The sequence below is a fragment of the Leopardus geoffroyi genome, chromosome X (genome assembly GCF_018350155.1).
Source record: "Leopardus geoffroyi isolate Oge1 chromosome X, O.geoffroyi_Oge1_pat1.0, whole genome shotgun sequence".
Taxonomy (NCBI): Eukaryota; Metazoa; Chordata; class Mammalia; order Carnivora; family Felidae; genus Leopardus; species Leopardus geoffroyi.
Window position 1 is genome coordinate 81,933,520 of NC_059343.1, and position 24,207 is coordinate 81,957,726.

Genomic DNA, 24,207 nt, shown 5'->3' on the forward strand with positions numbered 1-24,207 from the left:
TAAGCTTTCTATAGTTTTCAGCATACAGATCCTTTACATCTTTGATTAGATTTATTCCTAGGTATTTTATGCTTCTTGGTGCAATTGTGAATGGGATCAGTTTCTTTATTTGTCTTTCTGTTGCTTCATTATTAGTAAGAATGCAACTGATTTCTGTACATTGATTTTGTATCCTGCAACTTTGCTGAATTCATGTATCAGTTCTAGCAGACTTTTGGTGGAGTCTATCGGATTTTCCATGTATAATATCATGTCATCTGCAAAAAGTGAAAGCTTGACTCCATATTTGCAAATTGCAATGCCTTTGATTTCCTTTTGTTGTCCGATTGCTGATGCTAGCACTTCCAACACTATGTTAAACAACAGCGGTGAGAGTGGACATCCCTGTCCTGTTCCTGATCTTAGGGAAAAAGCTATCAGTTTTTCCCCATTGAGGATGATGATAGCTGTGGGCTTTTCATAAATGGCTTTTATGATCTTTAAGTATGTTCCTTCTATCCCGACTTTCTCAAGGGTTTTTATTAAGAAAGGGTGCTGGATTTTGTCAAAGGCCTTTTCTGCATCGATTGACAGGATCCTATGGTTCTTCTCTTTTCTTTTATTAATGTGATGTATCACGTTGATTGATTTGCGAATGTTGAACCAGCCCTGCATCCCAGGAAGGAATCCCACTTGATCATGGTGAATCATTCTTTTTATATGCTGTTGAATTCGATTTGCTAGTATCTTATTGAGAATTTTTGCATCCATATTCATCAGGGATATTGGCCTGTAGTTCTCTTTTTTTAATGGGTTTCTGTCTGGTTTAGGAATCAAAGTAATGCTGGCTTGATAGAATGAGTCTGGAAGTTTTCCTTCCATTTCTATTTTTTGGAATAGCTTGAGAAGGATAGGTATTATCTCTGCTTTAAACATCTGGTAGAAATCCCCTGGGAAGCCATCTGGTCCTGGACTCTTATTTGTTGGGAGATTTTTGATAACTGATTCAATTTCTTCACTGATTATGGGTCTGTTCTAGCTTTCTATTTCCTCCTGATTGAGTTTTGGAAGTGTGTGTGTGTTTAGGAATTTGTCCATTTCTTCCAGGTTGTCCAGTTTGTTGGCATGTAATTTTTCATAGTATTCCCTGATAATTGGTTGTCTTTCTGAGGGATTGGTTGTAATAATTCCATTTTCATTCATGATTTTACCTATTTGGGTCATCTTCCTTTTCTTTTTGAGAAGCCTGGCTAGAGGTTTGTCAATTTTGTTTATTTTTTCAAAAAACCAACTCTTGGTTTCGTTGATCTGCTCTACAGTTTTTTTAGATTCTATATTGTTTATTTCTGCTCTGATCTTTATTATTTCTCTTCTTCTGCTGGGTTTAGGCTGTTTTTGCTGTTCTGCTTCTATTTCCTTTAGGTGTGCTGTTAGATTTTGTATTTGGGATTTTTCTTGTTTCTTGAGATAAGCCTGGATTGCAATGTATTTTCCTCTCAGGACTGCCTTTGCTGCATCCCAAGGCGTTTGGATTGTTGTATTTTCATTTTCGTTTGTTTCCATATATTTTTAAATTTCTTCTCTAATTGCCTGGTTGACCCATTCATTCTTCAGTAGGGTGTTCTTTAACCTCCACGCTTTTAGAGGTTTTCCAGACTTTTTCCTGTGGTTGATTTCAAGCTTCATAGCATTGTGGTCTGAAAGTATGCATGGTAGGATCTCAATTCTTGTATACTTATGAAGGGCTGTTTTGTGACCCAGTAGGTGATCTATCTTGGAGAATGTTCCATGTGTACTCGAGAAGAAAGTATATTCTGTTGCTTTGGGATGCAGAGTTCTAAATATATCTGTCAAGTCCATCTGATCCAATGTGTCATTCAGAGCCCTTGTTTCTTTATTGACCGTGTGTCTAGATGATCTATCTGTTGCTGTAAGTGGGGTATTAAAGTCCCCTGCAATGACCACATTCTTATCAATAAAGTTGATTATGTTTGTGATTAAATTGTTTTATATATTTGGGGGCTACCGTATTTGGCACATAGACATTTATAATTGTTAGCTCTTCCTGATGGATAGACCCTGTAATTATTATATAATGCCCTTCTTCGTCTCTTGTTACAGCCTTTAATTTAAAGTCTAGTTTGTCTGATATAAGTATGGCTACTCCAGCTTTCTTTTGACTTACAGTGGCATGATAAAGAGTTAACCATCCCCTCACTTTCGATGTGAAGGTGTCCTCAGGTCTAAAATGAGTCTCTTGTAGAGAGCAAACAGATGGGTCTTGTTTTTTTATCCATTCTGATACCCTATGTCTTTTGGTTGGCGCATTTAGTCCATTTATGTTCAGTGTTTTTATAAAAAGGTGTGGGTTTAGAGTCATTGTGATGTCTGTAGTTTTCATGCTTGTAGTGATGATACTTTGTCTCTGATACTTTGTCTCACAGGATCCCCCTTAGGATCTCTTGTATGGCTGGTTTAGTGGTGATGAATTCCTTCAGTTTTTGTTTATTTGGGAAGACCTTTATCTCTCCTTCTATTCTAAATGACAGACTTGCTGGATAAAGGATTCTCGGCTGCATATTTTTTCTGTTCAGCACATTGAAGATTTCCTGCCATTCCTTTCTGGCCTGCCAAGTTTCAGTAGAGAGATCCGTCACGAGTCTTATAGGTCTCCCTTTATATGTTAGAACACGTTCATCTCTAGCTGCTTTCAGAATTTTCTCTTTACCCTTGTATTTTGCCAGTTTCACTATGATATGTCGTGCAGAAGATCGATTCAGGTTACGTCTGAAGGGAGTTCTCTGTGCCTCTTGGATTTCAATGCCTTTTTCCTTCCCCAGATCAGGGAAGTTCTCAGCTATGATTTCTTCAAGTACCCCTTCAGCACCTTTCCCTCTCTGTTCCTCCTCTGGAATACCAATTATGCGTAGATTATTTCTCTTTAGTGCATCACTTAGTTCTCTAATTTTCCCCTCATACTCCTGGATTTTTTTATCTCTCTTTTTCTCAGCTTCTTCTTTTTCCATAATTTATCTTCTTTTTCACCTATTCTCTCCTCTGCCTCTTCAATCTGAGCCATGGTTGTCTCCATTTTATTTTGCAGTTCATTAATAGCATTTTTTAGCTCCTCCTGGCTGTTCCTTAGTCCCTTGATCTCTGTAGCAATAGATTCTCTGCTGTCCTTTATACTGTTTTCAAGCCCAGCAATTAATTTTATGACTATTATTCTAAATTCACTTTCTGTTATATTGTTTAAATCGTTTTTGATCAGTTCGTTAGCTGTTGCTATTTCCTGGAGATTCTTTTGAGGGGAATTCTTCCATTTCATCATTTTGGATAGTCCCTGGAGTGGTGCGGAACTGCAGGGCACTTTCCCTGTGCTGTCTTGAATAACTTGCGTTGGTGGGTGGGGCCGCAGTCAGACCTGATGTCTGCCCCCAGCCCACCGCTGAGGCCACAGTCAGACTGGTGTGTACCTTCTCTTCCCCTCTCCTAGGGGTGGGATTCACTGTGGGGTGGCATGGCCCGTCTGGGCTACTTGCACACTGCCAGGCTTGTGGTGCTGGGGATCTGGCATATTAGCTGGGGTGGGTAGGCAAGGTGCACAGTGGCGGGAGGGGCAGGCTCAGCTCGCTTTTCCTTCAGTGATCTGCTTTGGGAGGGGCCCTGCGGTACTGGGAGGGAGTCAGACCGGCCACGGCGGGGGGGGGGGGGGGAATGGATCCGCAGGAGCACAGCATTGTGTGTTTGCGTGGTGTAAGCAAGTTCCCTGGCAGGAACTGGTTCTCTTTGGGATTTTGGCTAGGGGATGGGCGGGGGAGATGGCGCTGGCGAGTGCCTTTGTTCCCTGCCAAGCTGAGCTCTGTCATCCGGGGCTCAACAACTCTCCCTCCCGTTGTCCTCCAGCCCTCCCGGTCTCTGAGCAGAGCTGTTAACTTATAACGTTCCAGATGTTAAGTCCCACTTGCTGTCAGAACATACTCTGTCCAGTCCCTCTGCTTTTGCAAGCCAGACTTGGGGCCTCTGCTTGGCCGGCAGGCTGCCCCTCTGCCCTGGCTCCCTCCCACCAGTCCGTGGAGCATGCACCGCCTCTCCGCCCTTCCTACCCTCTTCCATGTGCCTCTCGTCTGTGCTTGGCTCCAGAGAATCTGCTCTGCTAGTCTTCTGGCAGTTTTCTGGGTTATTTAGGCAGGTGTAGGTGGAATCTAAGTGATCAGCAGGACGCGGTGAGCCCAGCGTCCTCCTATGCCACCATCTTCCTATAAGAGTCCCCAGCGTTTTTGTTCTATACAGGCCTTCAATTGATTGGATGAGGCCTACATATTAGGGAGCACAATTTACCTTACTCAGTTAAATGTTAATCTCATCCAAAAACACTCTCACAGAAACACTGAAAATAATGTCTGACCAAATATCTGGGCACCCCGTGGCTCACTCAAGTTGACACTAAAATTAACTTATCATGGTATGTGTATTACAAACATATGAAACAACTTCACTAAAGTAGGATAAGTACTGACCCAAGTAACTTTTGAAATAAGTGGAACCCGTAACAGCAAAGGCAAAAGGAAAGTGCACACAACACTACATTCTAGCTAATCAAGTTCTAACAATTCTAATTTTAATACTGCTATATATTTATATGGGATTTGAAAAATCAAGTAAATAGACCATAGATGGTGGAAGCTGGGTTTCTCCTTGTTGGAGTGGGAGGTTACAGATGAGCAAAGGAAGAAGGCTGGAATGATCCACCTGGTGATGGGTTAGAGTTGAAGACATCAGTATGATCTCATGTTTAGTTCAATATACATAAACATTGTCACATAAATATTTATAGATATATACACAAGTTAGTATACACACATATATTTCCTTGCTCTGTCATCTGAGAGGGCCTAGAAGCAATGGCACTTAAATAGCAATGAGCACATCTACTACCTAGATCTTAGTTTCTAAGACCATTCTCTAATGAAATATCCAGGGCTCTTTGAAGAAATGGCTAATTCTATAATGAGGGCAGGGTATACAGAAGATGAGCCAGAAGCATCTTATAGTGCCAGAAAGTAAGAAAGTTCTCAAAACAAACAAACAAACAAAAAACAATGATGGAGATATTTCAAAGGGATAGAGGAATCTATTGAAAGAAATCCCAGTGCCAAAGTTGGAACAATATGAGCAAGAAAATAAAGTAGTATTGGATCATAACTCAAAGTGTAAAATGAATACCCATGAGTCCATATTGTATTAATAAATGATTTAATAAATGGGTGAAAATAGACAAACCTCCTATACAGAAGAATCCCAAATAATTTATGTAATTTATGTAGATACTCCACTTTCAAGGAGGTGGAGCATAACTCCTCATTCCTTAAGTGTGGCCTACACATAGTGACTTTCTTCCAAAGAGTCATGTACGGAAAGGGGAGAATAGAGTAACTTTACAGTGGAGAGACCTGACAACCACCACCTCAAAGTCAACATCATCATTAATAAGTCATGTTGATAGCATGTAGTCATGATACTATGATAAGAAAGGCCTTTGACTGTGTGGTTTTCCTGTCAAGAACACATAACTCCATCTACTCATGAGAAAAATATCAAACACCAAATGAAGAACATTCTACAAAATAACCTGCCCTAGATCTTGTCTAGGTCATCAAAAGCAAAATATGAGCAACTGTCACAGCCAAGAGGAGCTTAAGGAGAATTGACAACTAAATGTACTGTGGTATTCTAGATGAGATCTTGAAACAGAAAAAGAACAATAAAGAATACTGGTTCATTAACTGCAAAAAATGCACCATACTAAGGTAAGATGCTAAAAATAGGGGAAACTGGGTGCAGGGTATATGGGAAACAGGTGTAGTAACTTTGCGATTTTTCTGTTTATCTAAAATCATCCTAAAAATGAAGCTTATTTTTTATTTTATGTTTTTTAGGACTGTATTTATTTTATTATTTTTAAACTTTATTTTCTAGTTAACATACAGTGTTATCTTGGCTTCTGGAGTAGAACCCAGAGATTCATCTCTTACAAATGACACCCAGTGCTCATCCCAAAAAGTGCCTTCCTTAATGCCCATCACCCATTTAACCCAACCCCCCAACTTACCCCACCTCCAGCAACCCTCAGTTTGTTCTCTGTATTTAAAAGTCTCTTATGGTTTGCATCCCTCTCCATTTTTATCTTATTTTTCCATCCCTTCCCCCATGATCATCTACTGAGTTTCTCAAATTCCACATATGAGTGAAACTATATGATATCTGTCATTCTCTGACTTATTTTGCTTAGCATAATACCCTCCAGTTCCATCCACTTTGTTGAAAATGGCAAGATTTAATTCTTTTCTTGTTACCAAGTAGGATTCCATTATATATATACACCACTTCTTTATCCATTCATCCATCGATGGACATTTGGGCACTTTCCATAATTTGGCTATTGTTGATAATGCTGCTATAAACATAGGGGTGCGTGTGCCCCTTCATATCAGCATTTTTGTATCCTTTGGATAAATTCTTAGTAGTGGAAATGCTGGGCTATAAGGTAGTGCTATTTTTAATTTTTTTAGGAACCTCCATACCATTTTCCAGAGTGGCTGCACCAGTCTGCATTCCCACCAGCAGTGAAAAAGTGTTCTCCTTTCTCCACATCCTCACCAACATCTGTTGTTGCTTGAGTTGTTAATGTTAGCCATTCTGACAAGTATGAGGTGGTATCTCATTGTGGTTTTGATTTGTATTTCCCTGATGAGGAGCGACGTTGAGCATCTTTTCATGTGCCTGTTGGCCATCCGGATGTCTTCTTTAGATTAGTGTCTATTCATGTCTTCTGCCGATTTCTTCACTGGATTATTTGTTTTTTGAGTGTTGAGTTTGGCAAGTTCTTTACAGATTTTGGATACTAACCCTTTATCCGATATGTCATTTGCAAATATCTTCTCCCACTCCTAGGTTGCCTTTTGGTTTTGTTGATTGTTTCCTTTGCTGTGCAGAAGCTTTTTATCTTGATGGGATCTCAATAGTTCATTTTGCTTTTATTTCCCTTGCCACTAGAAACATGTCAAGTGAGAAATTGCTTTAGCAGAGGTCAAAGAGGTTTCTGCCTATTTCCTCTTATAGGATTTTGATGTTTTTCTGTCTCACATTTAGGCCTTTCATCCATTTTGAATTTATTTTTTGGTATGGTGTAAGAAAGTGGTCCAGTTTCATTATTCAGCATGTTGCTGTCCAGTTCTCCCAGCACCATTTGCCAAAGAGACTGTCTTTTTTCCATTGGATACTCTTTCCTGCTTTGTTGAAGATTAGTTAGCCATATATTTGTGGGTCCATTTCTGGGTTCTCTATTCTCTTCCATTGATCTATGTGTCTGCTTTTGTGCCAATACCATACTCTTTGATTACAGCTTTGTAATATGGGTTAAAGGCCAGGATTGTGATGCCTCCAGTTTTGGTTTTCTTTTTCAACATTACTTACTTTGGCTATTCAAGGTCTTTTTGGTTCCATACAAATTTTAGGACTGTTCTATCTCTGTGAACAATGCTGGTGTTATTTTGATAGGGATTGCATTCAATGTGTAGATTGCTTTGGGTAGTATCTACATTGTAACATTTGTTCTTCCAATCCTTGAGATTTCTTTGTGTCTTCTTCAATTTCTTTCATAAGAATTCTGTAGTTATCAGTGTACAGATTTTTACCTCTTTGGTTAGGTTTATTCCTAGGTATTTTATGGGGTTTGGTGCAAATATAAATGGGATATATTCCTTGATATCTCTTTCTGTTGCTTCATCACTGGTGTAAAGAAATGCAACCAACTTCTGTACATTGATTTCATATCCTGCAACTTTGCTAAAGTCATGTATCAGCTATAGAAGTTTTTGGTGGAGTCTTTCAGGTTTTCCATGTAGAGTATCATGTCATCTGCAAAGAGTGAAATTTTGACTTCTTCTTTCCCAATTTAGATGCCTTTTATTTCATTTTGTTGTCTGATTCCTGAGGATAGGATTCTAACACTATGTTGAACAACAGTGATGAGAGTGGACATCTCTGTCGTGTTCCTGACCTCAGGGGGAAAGCTCTCAGTTTTTCTGCATTGAGGATGATATTAGCTGTGGGCATTTCATTTATTGCTTTTATATTGTTAAGGTATGTTCATTCTATCCTAGCTTTCTTGAGGGTTTTTATAAAGAAAGGATGCTGTATTTTATCAAGTGCTTTTTCTGCATCTATTGACAGGATCATATGGTTCTTATCCTTTCTTCTGTTAATGTGATGTACCACATTGATTGATTTGTGAATATTGAACCAGTCCTGCAGTCCAGGAATGAATCTCACTTGATCATGGTGAATATTCTTTTAATGTACTGTTGAATTTTATTTGATAGTATCTTTTTGAGAATTTTTGCATCCATGTTCATCAGGGATATTAGCCTACAATTCTCCTTTTTAGTGGGGTCTTTGGTTTGGAAATCAAGGTAATGATGGCTTCATAAAGTGAGTTTTGAAGCTTTCCTTCCATTTCTATTTTTTGGAACAGTTTGAGAAGAATAGGTATTAACTCTGTTGTAAATGCTTGGTAGAATTCCCCTGGGAAGCCATCTGGCCCAGGACTCTTATTTTTGGGGAGAATTTTGATAACTGATTCAATTTCTTTGCTGGTTATGTGTCTGTTCAAATTTTCTGTTTCTTCCCATTTGAGTTTTGGTACTGTGTGAGTGTCTAGAAATTTTTCCACTTCTTCCAGATTGCCCAGTTTGTTGGCATATAATTTTTCATTATTATAAGAGATTATAATTGTTTTTATTTCTGTGGTGTTGGTTTTGATCTCTCCTCTTTCATTCATGCTTTTATCTATGTGGGTCCTCTCTCTTTTCTTTCTTTTTTTTTAAGAAGGAATTTTTTTAGGTTTATTTTTATTTATTTTGAGAGAGAGCTAGACAGCAAGTGGGGGAGAGGCAGAAAGAAAGGGAGAGATAATCCGAAGCAGGCTCCACACTGTCGGCACAGAGACCAATGTGGGGCTCAAATTCAGGAACCACAAGATCATGACCTGGGCTGACGTCAAGAGTTGGCCACTTAACCAATTGAGCCACCCAGGCACCTCCCTCTCTCTTTTCTTTTTGAGAAGTCTAAGTAGGGATTTATCAATTTTGTTCATACTTCAAAAAAAAAAACAGCTCTTGATTTTATTGATATGTTCTATTGTTTTTCTGGATTCTATATCATTTATTTCTGCTCTGTATTATTTCCCTTCTTCTGCTGGCTTTGGGCTTTATTTGCTGCTCCTTTTCTAGCTCCTTTAGGTGTAAGGTTGGGTTGTGTATTTGGGACCTTTCTTGCTTCTTGAGATGGGCCTGATGAATTGCAGTGTATTTTCCCCTTAGAACTGCCTTTGCTGCATTCATTTTCATTTGCTTCCATGTATTTTTTATTTCTTCTTCTTTAATTTCATGCTTAACTCATTCATTCCTTAGTAGGATGTACTTTAACCTCCATGTATTTAGGGACTTTCAAAATTTTTTCTTGTGGTTGATTTCAAGTTTCATAGCATTGTGATCTGAAAATATACATGGTGTGATCTCAATCTTTTTATACCTGTTGAGGGCTGTTTTGTGACCCAACATGTTATCTATTTTGGAGAATGTTCCATGTACACTTGAGAAGAATGTGTATTCTGCTGCTTTAGGAGGAAATGTTCTGAATGTATCTGTTAGTTCCATTTGGTCCAATGTGTCATTCAGAACTGTTATTTCCTTATTGATTTTCTGCCCAGATTATCTGTCCATTGTTGTAAGTGGAGTATTAAAGTCTCCTACAATTATGGTATTATTATCCCAAAGCTTGCTTATGTTTGCAACTGATTTATATATTTGGGTTCTTTCATGTTGGGGGCATAAATATTTATAATTATTAGCTCTTCTTGATGGAGAGACCCCTTAATTATGATATAATGCCCTTCTTCATCTCTTGTTACAGTCTTTGGTTTCAAATCTAGTTTGTCTGATATAAGTATGACTACTCTGGTTTTCTTTTGATGTCCAGTAGCATCAAAGATGGTTGTCTATCTCCTCACTTTCAATCTACAGGTGTCTTCCGGTCTAAAATGAGTCTCTTGTAGGCAGCATATAGATGGATAATGTTTTTTTATCCATTCTGATACCCTATGTGTTTTGATTGGGGCATTTAGTCCATTTACATTCAGAGTGATTATTGAAAGATAAGAATTTAGTGCCATTGTGTTATCTATAGATTTCATGCTTGTAATGATATTCTCTCATCCTTTGTAGTCTTTGCAGCTTTCCACTCACAGAGCTCTCCTTAGGATCTCTTTCAGGGCTGGTTTAGTGATCACGAACTCCCTTAGCTTTTGTTTGTCTGGGGAAGCCTTTATCTCTCCTTCTATTCTGAATGACAGCCTTGCTGGGTAAAGGATTCTTGGCTGCATATTTGTCCTGTTCAGCACATGGAATATTTCCTGCCACCCCCTTCTGGCCTTCCAACTTTCAGTGGACAGGTCTGCTACTACCCTTATGTGTCTGCCCTTGTAGGCTAAGGCCCATTTGTCCCTAGCTGCTTTCAGAATTATCTCTTTATCTTTGTATTTTGCCAGTTTCACTATGATATGTTGTGGTGTTGACCTGTTTTTATTGATTTTGAATGGAGTTCTCTGTCTCTCTTGGACTTGGATGCCTGTTTCTTTTCCCAGATTAGGGAAGTTCTCAGCTATAATTTGGTCAAATATACCTTCTGCCCCTTTCTCTCCCTCTTCTTCTTCTGGGACTCCTATGATACAGATATTGTTTCATTTCATGGAATCACTTAGTTCTCTAATTCTCCCCTCATGATCTAGTAATTTCCCTCTTTTTTTCAGCTTCATTATTTTCCATAATTTTATCTTCTATTTCACCTATTCTCTTCTCTCCTTCTTCCATCCTCACTGTCACTATATTTAGTTTATTTTGTATCTCAGTTATAGCATTTTTTTAATTCATTATGACTAGTTCTTAGGTCTTTAATCTCTGCAGCAAGTGTTTCTTTGGTGTCTTGGCTTTTTCAAGCCTAGCTATTAGTCTTATGACTGTTATTCTAAATTCTTGTTCAGATATGTTGTTTATATCTGTTTTGAGCAATTCTCTGGCTGTGATTTCTTCTTTGAACTTTCTTTTGGGGAGAATTCCTCCATTTTGTCATTTTGGCTCAATTTCTGTCTTTTGTGTGTTTTAAAATCTTGTTATGTATCCTGCATCTAAGAATACTACTATATTTAAAAGGGGTCATACACTATCCAGGGCCTGGAACTTCAGGAAGTGTTTTTGGTGTATGTTGTGCACACTCTGTTGTTGTAATTTGGCTATGTTATCCTACTGGTCAGTCCTGTGCAGAGCTTCTCCTTGATTATAGTGGTGGATTTTTTAGACCCTCCACCAGGTGTGCTTTGATTTGTTTATTGAAGTAACCCTGGGGAAAAAAGGAAAAGCGTAGGGGGAAGCCTGATCCCATAATAAGAGAAAACTGAAAGGGGAGAAAAGAAGACCAAACAGAATTAAAAAAAAAAACTATACAGCTAAATCCACAGAAAGGTAGTGGAAAATAAAGAATATGAAGAAAGAGAGAGGTTGGAAAAGAATAGAATAAAAATGCCTGATCAAACAAACAAAATTTATATATATAATAAGAATTGACCAAAACCAAATCAGAAACTATGAGCCTGATTTCAAATGTAAAAAAAGAAGAGGGTAGAAAGAATAAGGAAAGAAAAGAAAAGAAAAGAAAAGAAAAGAAAAGAAAAGAAGAGAAAAGAAAAGAAAAGAAAAAAAGACAAAAAAACAGTTGTCTGTTGGTACCTGGGACCCATGGCTGTGCTGATCTGGAGGAAAGGCAGGCTGTGTTGGGTCAGTCTTGCTCTAGTAGATAAGCTGTTGCCAGGCATGGAGGGGAGGAGTTTGGTGTAAGTGGGTCCAGCCTCCACTTGGGGCCACTGTGCTGCTCTCTGAAGTCCCACTATGTTGTTGTTGCTGAGAAAAATAGCGACACCCCAATCTCTCCTCCCTGGACTGGAGGAGAGTACAGCGTCTCAAACCACACTGTTCAGGCAGGCCTCACAGAGCAGCAAGAGCGGTCAGTTTACCCCACTCCACAGTGCCTTCTAGGCACTCAGCTGGGATTCAAAACCCAAAGTCTTAAAGGACCCAGCTCAGTGGGGCTCCTTTCCCCTTTTCCAGAGTAGAGCCACTGTTTCCTGCTGATAAAAAGCCTTTGGCTGGCACCTGCAGGATCTTTTGTCCTTGGGGAGGCAATTAACACTTTCCTAAGCATACTTCAGGAAGGAGGCTGTTCTCTCCCTGTGCACCCCTGAGATCGCTACACATCATGCTATGCACTCCAGGCTAGCTCCCTACTCCCCAGAAGCATGAGCCAAGGCTCCCAGCTTTGCTCAGGAGAAAGTCACGTACTTCCAAACCTCTGAGTTTCAGCTCCTAAGGCTGTTTGCAAAAAAGAAACTGGCACTCTCTATATTTCTTGCTTCCCAGTCCATGGTCCAGAGAGGTTTTCCTCTTGTGCTAACTCAATGCCGCCCTTTCACAACCCCTCTTTCTCTCCCTTTTGTCTCTCCACAGAAAGTGTTCCCTTTCCTCCATTCCTATGCCGTTTTATCTCTCCCAATTCACATACACGCACCTCAATCCTGACAAGCTGCCTCCCCCCACCTGTGGAGCTCCTTCTGCCACTCATCAGATCAATTTACTGAGTGTTTCAAGTGATCTGACCTCAATACAGCTGTGTTTGGGGGAGGAGGAAAATCCCGGTCCCCCTACTTTTCCACCATCTTAATTCCCTCTCCTGAAGTTTATTTTTAAAAACTTCACTAAAAAAATGAATAAGATATAGTTTGACCAGAAGAGATAGGCCCAGAGCAGAGGCGGTTTCTCTGGTACCTGAGATCATCTCACTCACACAGCCTGTGGAGACCTTTAACCTAAGATACAGACCCTGAAGCCAGAACATCTGGGTGTGAATTCTGGCTTTAACACTTACTATCTGGGTAACCTTGGGAAAATAAATTCTTTGTGAACCTCATCTCCAAAAAGTAAGAACAATAGCCCCTACTTTTTGTCAATGGTGTAATGAGGATTAAATGAGTTAATATGTATAATGTGCTTAAATGAGTGCTGGCACATACTAAGTTCTATATAAATAAATATATACTTTGTATACTATATATAAATACTTTGTAAACTAAAAAAAAAAAAAAAACCCATGATGACCAAAAGTTAATTTAGTAATAAGCTGTAATCATACAAGATAGGAAGATGTGGGTTTGGTTGCTATGAACCAGGCAGTGGTTGCCATAGATATGTCAGAACCTTGACAGCCATTGTTAGGCCATTGCCTTACCCCTCATAAGCAGGCAACTGAGCTGTATTAATCTGGCAAGAAAGCTATGAAGCTAAATACACCTTCCTATTACTCTACACATCTTATGTCCTTCATACAAAAAGAACCAACTTGTAATCAGATAAATAATTAACCACCTCAAGGTAAGCAAAATATATCATTATCTCCATTCTACAGATAAGAGATCTGAACATTTAATTTAGGTGATTTCATCCCAGGATACATAGGAGAGATACTGGAAATGAAAGAAAGGACTGGGAACCCTTAGTCTAATTGTTTTCTTCCTCAGTTATCCTATTTATTTATCTTTCTTTAGAATGAGTCCTTGAGGAAAAACTTGTGTTTTACCTTTCTTGGTGGCACTAACAAATACACAGAGCCTGAGATCAAGCAAGGAAGCTCTGCCAATTATCAGGAACTAGACATGAAGCTGCTACTGGCCTCATCTCAAAGGGAGATAGCTATCATGGAACCCAGGCAATCAGGCTCTAGTGTTTCAGGCTCTAGGTCTTATCAGCTTCATAAGCAAAGCAGGAGTAAGGCTGGATTTAATCATAGGCCATATATAAGGTTTCCCTTTCATTTGGCATAAGCCATAGCCGTTCTCCAGGGGGTCCTTATGGGGAGGCAAGTGATTTTCCTAGGAAATAAATTGTACTCTCAGTAATGCCATGAAGTGTGAGTCTCTATTTGGGGATAGCAATTCTCCAAAATAGTGAATGATTCTGCAGAACCCTGCTGAGTTATCCATTGATAAGTTGGACATTCACTGTGCTCATTAGATAGCTAAGCAAATCCCATCTGAAGTATTTGCTAACCCAAGCAGCACTTCCCCCAGCTCCAGGCTCCAATGTAATTAGTGATTATGAAAATGTAAATCAAAACCACAATTAGATACCACTTCACACCCTCTAGGATAGCTATAAACAAAAAGACAACAAGTGTTGGTGAAGATGTGGAGAAATTGGAACCCTCCCGTAGTGCTGGTGGGAGTGTAAAATACTGCAGCCACTTTGGAAAACAGTCTGGCACTGCCTCAAAAGGTTAAACATAAAGTTATCATATGATTCAGTAATTACACTCCTAGGTATATACCCAAGAAAGCTGAAAACATATGCCCATACAGAAGCTTGTACACAAATGTTTACAGCAGCATTATTCCTATGAGCCAAAAAGTAGAAGCAATATCAACTGATGAATGGATAAACAAAATGTAGTATATCCACACAATGGAATATTATTCAACCACAAAAAGGAACAAAATACTAATATATGCTACAACATGGATAAACCTTGAAGTGATTGTCTAAATTGCCCTTTTTACTTAGGCAATGACTTCCAAATATGGATGCACTTTGAAATCACCTGGGGAACTTATGCAGCTCTCTGGAATCTTTGAGAGTGAGGCACATGGACTGATGTTTGAAATCTATTAGACTAGGTAATCTCTAAAGTCTCTTTTTTTTTCAGCTTATTCATTTATTTTGAGAGAGAGAGCAAGAGCAGGGGAGGGGCAATGAGAGGGGGAAAGAGGGAATCCCAAGCAGGCTCTACCCTCAGTACAGAGCCTGATGTGGGGCTTGACCCTACGACTATGAGATCATGTCCTGAGCCGAATCAAGAGTTGGTCACTTAACCGACTGAGCCATCCAGGTGTCCTGATTTCCAAGGTCTCTTAAAGCACTAGAAATTGTATGAAATCTATGAGACTGGGTCACCAACACCCACATTTTTGAAGCAGAAACAATAAGAGAACCAAGCCTAATGTACTGTTGTTACTTAGACTAGGTCTCCCAATAGGTCCTACTTGAAATCTAATGTGATTCTTTTCCAAGGCATCAGCGCATACCCTGTCCCCATCCAGGATTGAATGAAGATATTCCTAACAGACATGAACTATGACTGAAGAAATAGGCCACACCTGATGTTATCATGCCCATGGTGGGTTGCTTTAATAAGAAATCCCTCACTTTGCAGGTACCTATCAGTGGAGTTGAGAATAACTAGTTTCTCCCTCTATGACATTTATAGACAAGATTGGATAGAATGAAGTTACGGACTTCTGTTGTTTATCGGCACCTGTGTACTCATAAGCTGACAGGTTCAGTGCTAATAATGGGGCTTATTTTTCATTTACTTGTTTCACTTAATATTAAAGAACCAAGCTGAATCATGTTCCAGCTATTGACATCCTGCTGGTCTCAGCTAAAGACAGCTGAAGAGACACAAAGGTAATTTTGCAGTTATTTCTCTAGACCTATTCCACCATTTCTTCCAACATATCTTTCCACAGTCCCTCAGGGGACAAATCTTCATGATATATATTATGAAGGAAAGTGATTAAGCAACATCTGCAAGACTGGAGACAAGTTTGGGGGAGGATGGCCAATTCTACAAGGCAAGTAAATCAGGGAAGAAAAGTATCCTTAGAGGTTTTGGGAAGGGGTTCCCATACCACTTTATACCGCCTTGGGTGTGCTTTTTATGGTACATGCATTGGGACTACGACAGGCAGAGCCTCAGTCAATCAAGGAAAAGTAGAATTCTTTGTTTCTCCTGAGAACGAACAGTGCTTTTTAAGGCCTTGGCTCATTTTTCTTTTCCATTTCCAGGAATGTGACCATCATTATCATTGGATTAGACAACTCAGGCAAAACCGTTCTTGTGGAGGCTTTCCAAAGACGTAAGGAATTAAGAGCATTAGATACTAGTTTAGGTCTCCCATGGGCCCCAGAGACCAATGAAATAACCATTCCTTCCCAGCTGTATTTCATGGCCCTCAGGTTCCTTCTTTTGCTCTTTTGAAGATAAACACTTCCCACACACACACTCCTCTCGTTGGGTATTATCAGCCTGTTTATGTAATGTCTGTCACCTCTCCCTTTATAAGATATCCTAATTGAAGGTCCTCTCATAGTGTAGTGTGAATGAGCTCAAACTATGTTAAGTACTGCAGTCAATTATAAAGGATAGCATGTTTGAAACAGTGTCTAGTTTCAGAACTCAGTTAAAGTGGAATTTGGTCTAGATAAGAGAGACAAGTGTGGGATGATGAAGAAGTTTAATAACATGAAACTCTTTGTGACAGTTAATATAGAGGGTTGGAGCTTGAGAAATGTTGTCAGTTCAGAGACATGCAACTTTAATACCAGATCTCCAGTTTAATACCCTGACACTTCAAGAAGAAGTTACACAGAATTTCAGGAAGCTACTATTCTAGTTGTGAAGACCCATCTAACTGCTAACCAGTCAATCAGGGATCCCAGCATAGGATGCCCTCCATTAATGTTTATTAAATAAAAGAAGGGGCATGATGATGTGGCTGAACTTTATATAACCTGGGCTCTCAGCAAGATACAGGAAAGGGCTAACTTGACTCCTCTACTACTTGTCTACTTGAAGTCTGCATCAATTTCCTTGAACCACAGTAACTGCCTGCTGGCTGATTTTGCCATCTCTAGTTGTCCTCCACCCCCAGTATTCAATCCACATGGTTGCCTGAAAGACCTAATGCAAAACCCTGATCATGGAGCTTCCTTATTCAAAACCATTCAATTCCTCTCCAATGTTATCAAAACAAAACTTAAATTCGTTAGCAGTACACAAGGTCCTCCACGATTTGGCCCCTGACTTCTCCTCCAATTTCATTTCCCATGCTCTCTGCATATGCTCCCTGATAGAGCCAAAACAAATTATTTGCCATTCTTCTGTGATCATACCATTCTAGTTCACATGCACACACTCTTTACATGCTATTTCATTACCTAGCATTTCATTCGCTCCAATACCTAACTGCTTAATCAAATGCCCTGAGTCACAAGCTTAAACTTGACCCCAGTGTGACCTGGGCTACCCCTAATGCTCAGCACCTCTTTCCTAGATCCCACTCTATTCTGTGCCTCCCTCTATCATGCACTTAAGACACATCACTGTACAACAGTAAATCCATCCCCTAGACTGTGAGCCCCTTGAGAAGTAATGGATCTTTTCAGCTCTGTATCTTTAGTCTGTACTTTTAGTACCATCAGGCAGGCACTCAAAAAGTATTTGTGGAATGAATGTTCTCCCCCATTCCACCATTCTCCTCAGGCAACATATTGCCTCTTTACAACTTCTCCATTCCCCTCCTTTCCCCTAATAGGCAGCAAAATGGATTCCCTGTCTCTCCCAACTTTCTGATAGGCAGAAAAATGAAAAAAAAAAAAAGGTAAACAGTAGCAGGAAAATCAAGGAGCCAAGATAAATCACAAGATTACTGATAAAAGTGGGGATAATTTTCAGAGCCCCAACTCAGCCCCACCCCTAGATTCCCATCCACTCTGGGTGAGGCCTGGGAATCTATTTTTTAAAAACTCCCCAGGTGTTTCTGATGGCCAGCCAGCTTTGGGAAGCATTCATCTGCAATTAGCCATGTACTATTTTGTCTGTGAGAATAGTACCTGCTTTTCATTCTAATTCCTAGAGGAAAAAGCCTGTAGTCTATTTAATGCGTTACTGTATAACTTGCCTTGTGGCTGGTGACTAACTTGGGGGCTGATTCATAAACCAATAGGCTTATGGTTGTAACTTCATTCAAAGAATAATTTTTAATGGTCAAGAAGCAAAGTGCTACTGATTTCACATTGTGAAGAATGTCTCAGGCCATCTCTGTCCATGCAGGACAACCAGAGTCAATCTAGTAGGTTGCTCTGTACCCAAATACAATAGATCACCTCACCTGCTCCTGCAAATGTTTATGATTGTTAAGAACAGACAACAGCCTAGGAAAGAAATTCCATTCTACAAGTCATAACTTGTGTGAACATTTGATGATTCCAGCTATAAAATATTTTGGGACATAAGCCATTATTATCAAGGATACCATTCACTATAACTTTTTGTCTGGCATAGTCACGTGGGGCAAGAAACCCCCAACATGAGCACAAGCAGATGCCCTAGATGAGAGCATTTAGAGCAGTGCCTCTCAAATCGGCTATACATTCAGTTACCTGGGGAGCTTAAAAAAAAAAAAAAAAAAAAGGATGCTTAAGCCCAAATCTATGGCATCAAACCTTCAAAGAATGAGGCCTAGCGTCTTAGGTTTTAAAAGCTCCACAGGTGATCATGGAGCATAGTGAGTACTGAGAGCCAAAATTCAGAAGTACCTGGAGAGATTTCATACCTACTGATCCAGGTGCCTGGAGGTTCAGTTACTTTGGTCTGGGTGGACCCACAGATTCAAAATCTTAACAAGTGCACCAGATGATGCTGAGACACAACAGGCATGAGTTTCACCGCTTTCTACGGCAGTGGGTCTCAAGCTTTCAAGTGCAGAAAAATCACCTGGGGATTTTCTTAACTAAAGGAGTTTGTTAAACATACAAATGCCAGTGTCCCAAACACAGAGGTTCTGATTCATTTGGTATAAAGTAGAACTTAACAATCACCCCCATGTAACTCTGAAGCAGACAGTCCCAAGACTATCCTTTATGAAATACTCTTCTAGGGATACAGAGATGAATTACACTCAGTACTTGTATTCAGGGAGTTTATAAATTAATAGAGAAAATAAGAGAAATGTAAATTATCAGGGAACAACTTCTCATGGCTTCTAAGGTTCACCAACAATACATTGCATTACTGAAGGAATTGGTAAGTTTTCAAGTAAAAGGAAAAAAAATCTAGGGGAAATGATTTGCTCTGACAGGGAAAAAATAATATAAAGCTTGCTTGGATGCAGGAAACAAGATTTGAAAATTACCTTTAGTTTCACTCATTATTTTTAAGTAGTCTAATACAGACATAGCAAATATCACACCAAAGTTATAACTGAAAACTATGTTATCTGAAAACTATAATTAAAAAGGTGAGGGGCACTTGGGTGGCTCAGTTGGTTGAGCATCCGACTTTGGCTCAGGTCATGATCTTGCGGTCCATGAGTTTGAGCCCCACGTTGGGCTCTGTGCTGACAGCTCGGAGCCTGGAGCCTGCTTCAGATTCTGTGTCTCCCTCTCTCTGCTCCTCCCCCACTCGTTCTCTCTCTCTCTCTCTCTCTCTCTCTCTGTCAAAAATAAATAAACTTTAAAAAAAAAGATGATTGACATGAAAACAGGAATTATAAGATCACATTAAAATGTAATGATAATAATACACACACACACACACACACACACACACACATACATGTAAATGTGTGTGTAATCATACATTTCCAAAGATCTGAAAGCATCTTACTAACTTCTCAGCTAAATGACTCATTCTTGCAATGCCATGGAAAAATGTCACAGGTAGGTCTAAGACTATATATAAATAAGCTACCAATGTTGGTGTGAGAACTTCCAGGTATGAGTGTATAGAATCTATAAAATCACTTTAGTACTAATGTGGGGAGAGAGCTAGGCCAGGACTGTCAGTTCAAAAGACTGAAATGTGTATAAAGATTGTCATTTTGAACTGCATTTCTATGAGAGCTGTAAGAGGTATGGAATGCCCTATGGTATACTATGCTCTGGCAATAGCCTTGAAATGGTAAATGTATCTGAGTTAGGATGGTTTCTTGGAGGAGATATGAGGAAGAGAACTTCATACTTGTATCCACAGTAACAGGCACCATAAACATTTGTTGAACACCTACTGTATGTAAGGTAATGCAGAGCCCCGCCATGACAGAGCTCATATTTTAGTTGGGAACATAGGACGTGCACAGAATGAGGTTAACAACAAGTTTAATATACCACGTGCTCAACAAGAGAGAAGTGAGAGCTGGATAGGTCAGAGAAGCTTCCTAAAGAAAGTGCTACTTGAGCTGGGCCTTGAAGAATGGGTGGGAGAGAAGCGCCGCTTGTTCATTCACTCACTCACTCATTCATTCATTCATTCATCAAAATCCATTGAACAAATATTCATTTGTGCTAGCTGTATGCCACCTTCTGTGCTCAGCATCATGAGTATAATAGTGAATGAAACTGAAAGGGTTCCTGTCCTGTTGTAGTTTATAACTCACATAACAAAATCATAAAATTTCTAACACGAATATGTGCTGTGAGAGTGGTTAAGCCCAGAAGAAAGACACCTGTCTAGACTAGAGGATGGTGGTGTGAGTTAGGGAAAACTTTCTAGAGAAAACAAGATCTAAATTGATATAAAAGGAAAAAAAACTAGGTTTATTTATTTATTTTGAGAGAGACAGAGTGCAAGCAGGGCAGGGGCAGAGAGAGAGAGGGAGACAGGGGACCCAAAGCAGGATCCCTGCTGACAGCAGAGAGCTCAATGCGGGGCTTGAACTCATAAACTGTCAGATGATGACCTGAGCTCAAGTCAGATGCATAACCAACTGAACCACCTAGGTGTCCCTAAACTGATATTTTATTATTTATTTATTTATTTATTTATTTATTTATTTATAAAAAGTTATTTAATGTTTATTTTTTGACAGAGAGACACAGCATGAGTGGGGGAAGGGCAGAGAGAGAGGGAGACACAGAATATGAAGCAGGCTCCAGGCTCTGAGCTGTCAGCACAGAGCCTGATGCAAGGCTCGAACCCATGAACTGTGAGATCATGACCTGAGCCAATGTCGGAGGCTTAATTAACTGAGCCACCCAGGTGCCCCTAAATTGATATATTTTTTAAAAGGCATTAACCAAATAAAGAGTAATGGAAGAGTGTTCTAAGCAGTGGGAATAGCATCTTCTGAAGGCCCAGAACAAGACAAAGCATGACATTCTTGTGGAATGGCCGGGGCGGGGGCGGGGGGGGCGGGTAGAACATGAGCCAAGGAGCAGAAAGAGGAAGAAACTGGGTGTGTACCAGGAGCACTGTGGACACAAGTCAGGTCTGGGAGGTTAGGTGGCAAAGGAGTGTGTATTCTATCCTGGGGGCAGTGGGCACTCACCAAAGGTTACTGAGCCAGGAAAGGGTAGCATGACCAAGTGCTGGTTTAGGAAGATGAATCCGTGAGTGTGAGAAGGATGGCAGGATGCCTCAGTGGGATTCCTCAGGGAAGGCTCTGGTCAAGCTTCAAATCACTGCTTAACAAATTCTCACATCTAACTCTATTCCCCTGCTTTGTGGTTGCTTCTCCTCTCTTCCCCTATGCATAGTACTTCCAAGTAGGATGAACAATTGTATGAAATCTGAATTGACTACACTCCTACTGCATGAGTATGAAGTTTCCATCTATGACTTGAGTGGAGACATGAAGGGCCAAGAAACCTGGCCGAACTACTATGCACAGGCACACGGACTTGTTTTTGTCCTGGATTCCAGTGACTTGGGACGCATGCAGGAAGTGAAGATCATCTTAACGCGTCTGCTGTCTGATAAAAGAGTGGCAGGGAAACCTATCCTACTGTAAGACTCTGCTTTTGTGACCAATTTCCCCTTCCCATTTTGTACCTTCAGAAGAGTAGATGGAGGAAGGGTGGTTCCTTTGTCATACCCAGCTTGACCTTCTCTTCCCTTGGGCTCAGTGAAGGGAAGTGGGCCAGTCCTCTGGGGGCTGTTTTTAAGAGCCACTTTCTATCACATATTGCCATGGGGGAACATGTTACCTACCTATAGAAAGGTAATTCTGAAGGCAAGCATCAAAGGGAAATGGAGAGTAATATCTGGATCTTCCACCCCCTTCCCTCAACTCTTCTGGAAGACTGCCTTCCTGAATTTTTTTCTTTTCTGGCTTCAGTTTCTAGCCCTGAGAAGATAGCAGAAAACAATCCTTATTTTGTATAATTGATGCCAATGGACTCCTCCTTTGGCTAACTACCCAAGAGTTATGTAACTAGCACTCATTCCAAGGTGATAATTCCGGTGGCCCATCAATCCTCACTCCTCCCCCACTCTATTTTTGCCTTTTTTATTCCTCATTAGCACCCCCAACTCAAGCATGAACAAAGGTTGGGAGAGTGTGTAAAAACTCCAAATCTGTTCATATCCTGGTTAGCAATTCTAATTAAAGTTTTGTGGCATAGTGTAGAGGAAGTGAGAGATGAAGCCTGGGAATTATCTTGAATTAAAATTATTTGTGCTCTTCTTTCCTCCACTGAGAGTTGGCTGGAAAAATCTCTGACTCATCTCATTGGTTATGTCTTTGAAGCTAGTTCCTGGATATGTAGTAGTTGTACTAGAATTGGTTCTCCTCCTCTTTCCCTTCTTTGCTTGCCCTTGGACTCTATTTCTGTTACACTCTTCCTCTTCTGTTTCCTCCTTCTCTCCTATGCCCTGCTCTAGCATGGCAAACAAACAGGACAAGAAGGATACCCTCCTACCCTGTGATATTATTGAATATCTATTCCTAGAAAGGCTAGTGAATGATAACAAGTCCCTGTGCCGAGTGGTAAGTATCTACCCACCCCCTTCATCCCCTCCCTTACCCTCTTGAGCCCAGTTGATGCATCCCTGGGCCCATTCCATAATCAGCCACATATGCCAGGTCTCAGGCAAAGCCTCCCCCGCAGGCAACATCTACAGTGATGATTTTTGACTCGACACTGACAGTAAATAACACATTCTTATAACACCTTCACATCTGTTTTCTCATTAGGACTTCAAAATAGCTCTTTACAGTTAGAAGTTTCAGTATTGGATACTTCATTTTATGGATAAAGAGGCTAAGGCTCAGAGATTATGAGTGACTTGCCCAAGGTCAGACATCCAGGACATTACACCACAACTTATTAAAAGACCTTAAAATTTGTCTTTCATTTACTTTCTCAGGAGTGAGTGCTAAGTCTCTCCTAGGAAGTCTTAGAGCCTCTCTAGACAGAGCAGAGCTTAAGTGTACCTCTGTTCTTGGCTGATAATAATTAGGACTTTAGGCCTCCGGGGTCCCAGACTCCTGGGTTACAGCCTTCTCTTCTCTTTTTTATCATAGGAACCCTGTTCAGTCACCAAAAATCTCCAAAGAGGGAACCATCAGCCCATAATTGAAGGGCTGCACTGGCTATTAGCTGCCATTGGGGATAAATATGAAGAGCTGTGTACTCGCCAACAGCCACTCCCCTCAAGCATCCCAACCTCCAAGGGCACCAGAAGCTCTGGGGAAAGACCCTCATCAGACAGGTACTGAGCTGCCTCTATTAGGTGTACTGATAAGAACAGATGCAGGAGTCCATATTCAACATATGCAGGAACTTCTGGGTAGTGTTTGGATTCTGTGCAGTGCTGAGCAATGTCTCAAGATCCACTGGCCCAAATGGGGCTAGAGTAATGACCACAAACATTCCAACACTGTGAAATTTCTTAAGTGGTTCCTGCTCCTTTTCTCCTCTGTGTGGCCCAACGAAACAACAGAAACCCTGTTTGGGAGAAGCTCTAATCCTAATAGGCTGGCTTTACCTTTATACAACTCATCCCACTAACATGACCACTCAAGTTGTGCTGAAAGGTATTTCCCTGATGAGGAGTGACATTGAGCATCTTTTCATGTGTATGTTAGGCCCATTGTTGTTAATGGCCACTCCTTCTCAATGTTCCTTGGGACCCCATTTTCAATGATGGTCAACTGTCAATATTATGTCGCCTCTGCTCTCCAAAGTATCTAGCTCTTCAAGCCACCCCAGAGCCTTGGGTTGTTATACCTATATGGAGGGGCCTAGACTTGGCCAGACCCATTGAGGAGGAGAGAGGCACTGCTCTGGGGATGAGGGGTGAGGATGAGAGTTGAGTGGGAGAAATCTTGTAGAAGAGCAGAGGAAGTGTTTTTTGAGATGTCAGAAACTACCCCTAAATCTCGGTCTAAAATTGAAATCCATTTTTCATTTCTATAACCTCAGAACCCAGGGGAAAAAAAACACTGGATACCTGGGACACAGAGGAGATGTTACTGGAAAATCCCTGTGAAGCTTCCTCTGGATC

The 24,207-nt window shown here is 40.4% G+C and overlaps 1 protein-coding gene across 1 annotated transcript; it reads left to right on the top strand.

Annotated features, from left to right (window-relative positions):
• The first annotated feature begins 13,388 nt into the window (after nt 1–13,388).
• ARL13A (ADP ribosylation factor like GTPase 13A) lies at nt 13,389–23,419 on the top strand. The gene is made up of 7 exons (XM_045471171.1): nt 13,389–13,517; nt 15,210–15,315; nt 15,533–15,605; nt 15,987–16,057; nt 21,456–21,705; nt 22,582–22,687; nt 23,225–23,419. Exons 3-7 carry the CDS (start codon nt 15,547–15,549, stop codon nt 23,417–23,419), a joined length of 681 nt encoding a protein of 226 aa, XP_045327127.1. The 5' UTR covers nt 13,389–13,517; nt 15,210–15,315; nt 15,533–15,546.
• The last annotated feature ends 788 nt before the right edge of the window (nt 23,420–24,207 follow it).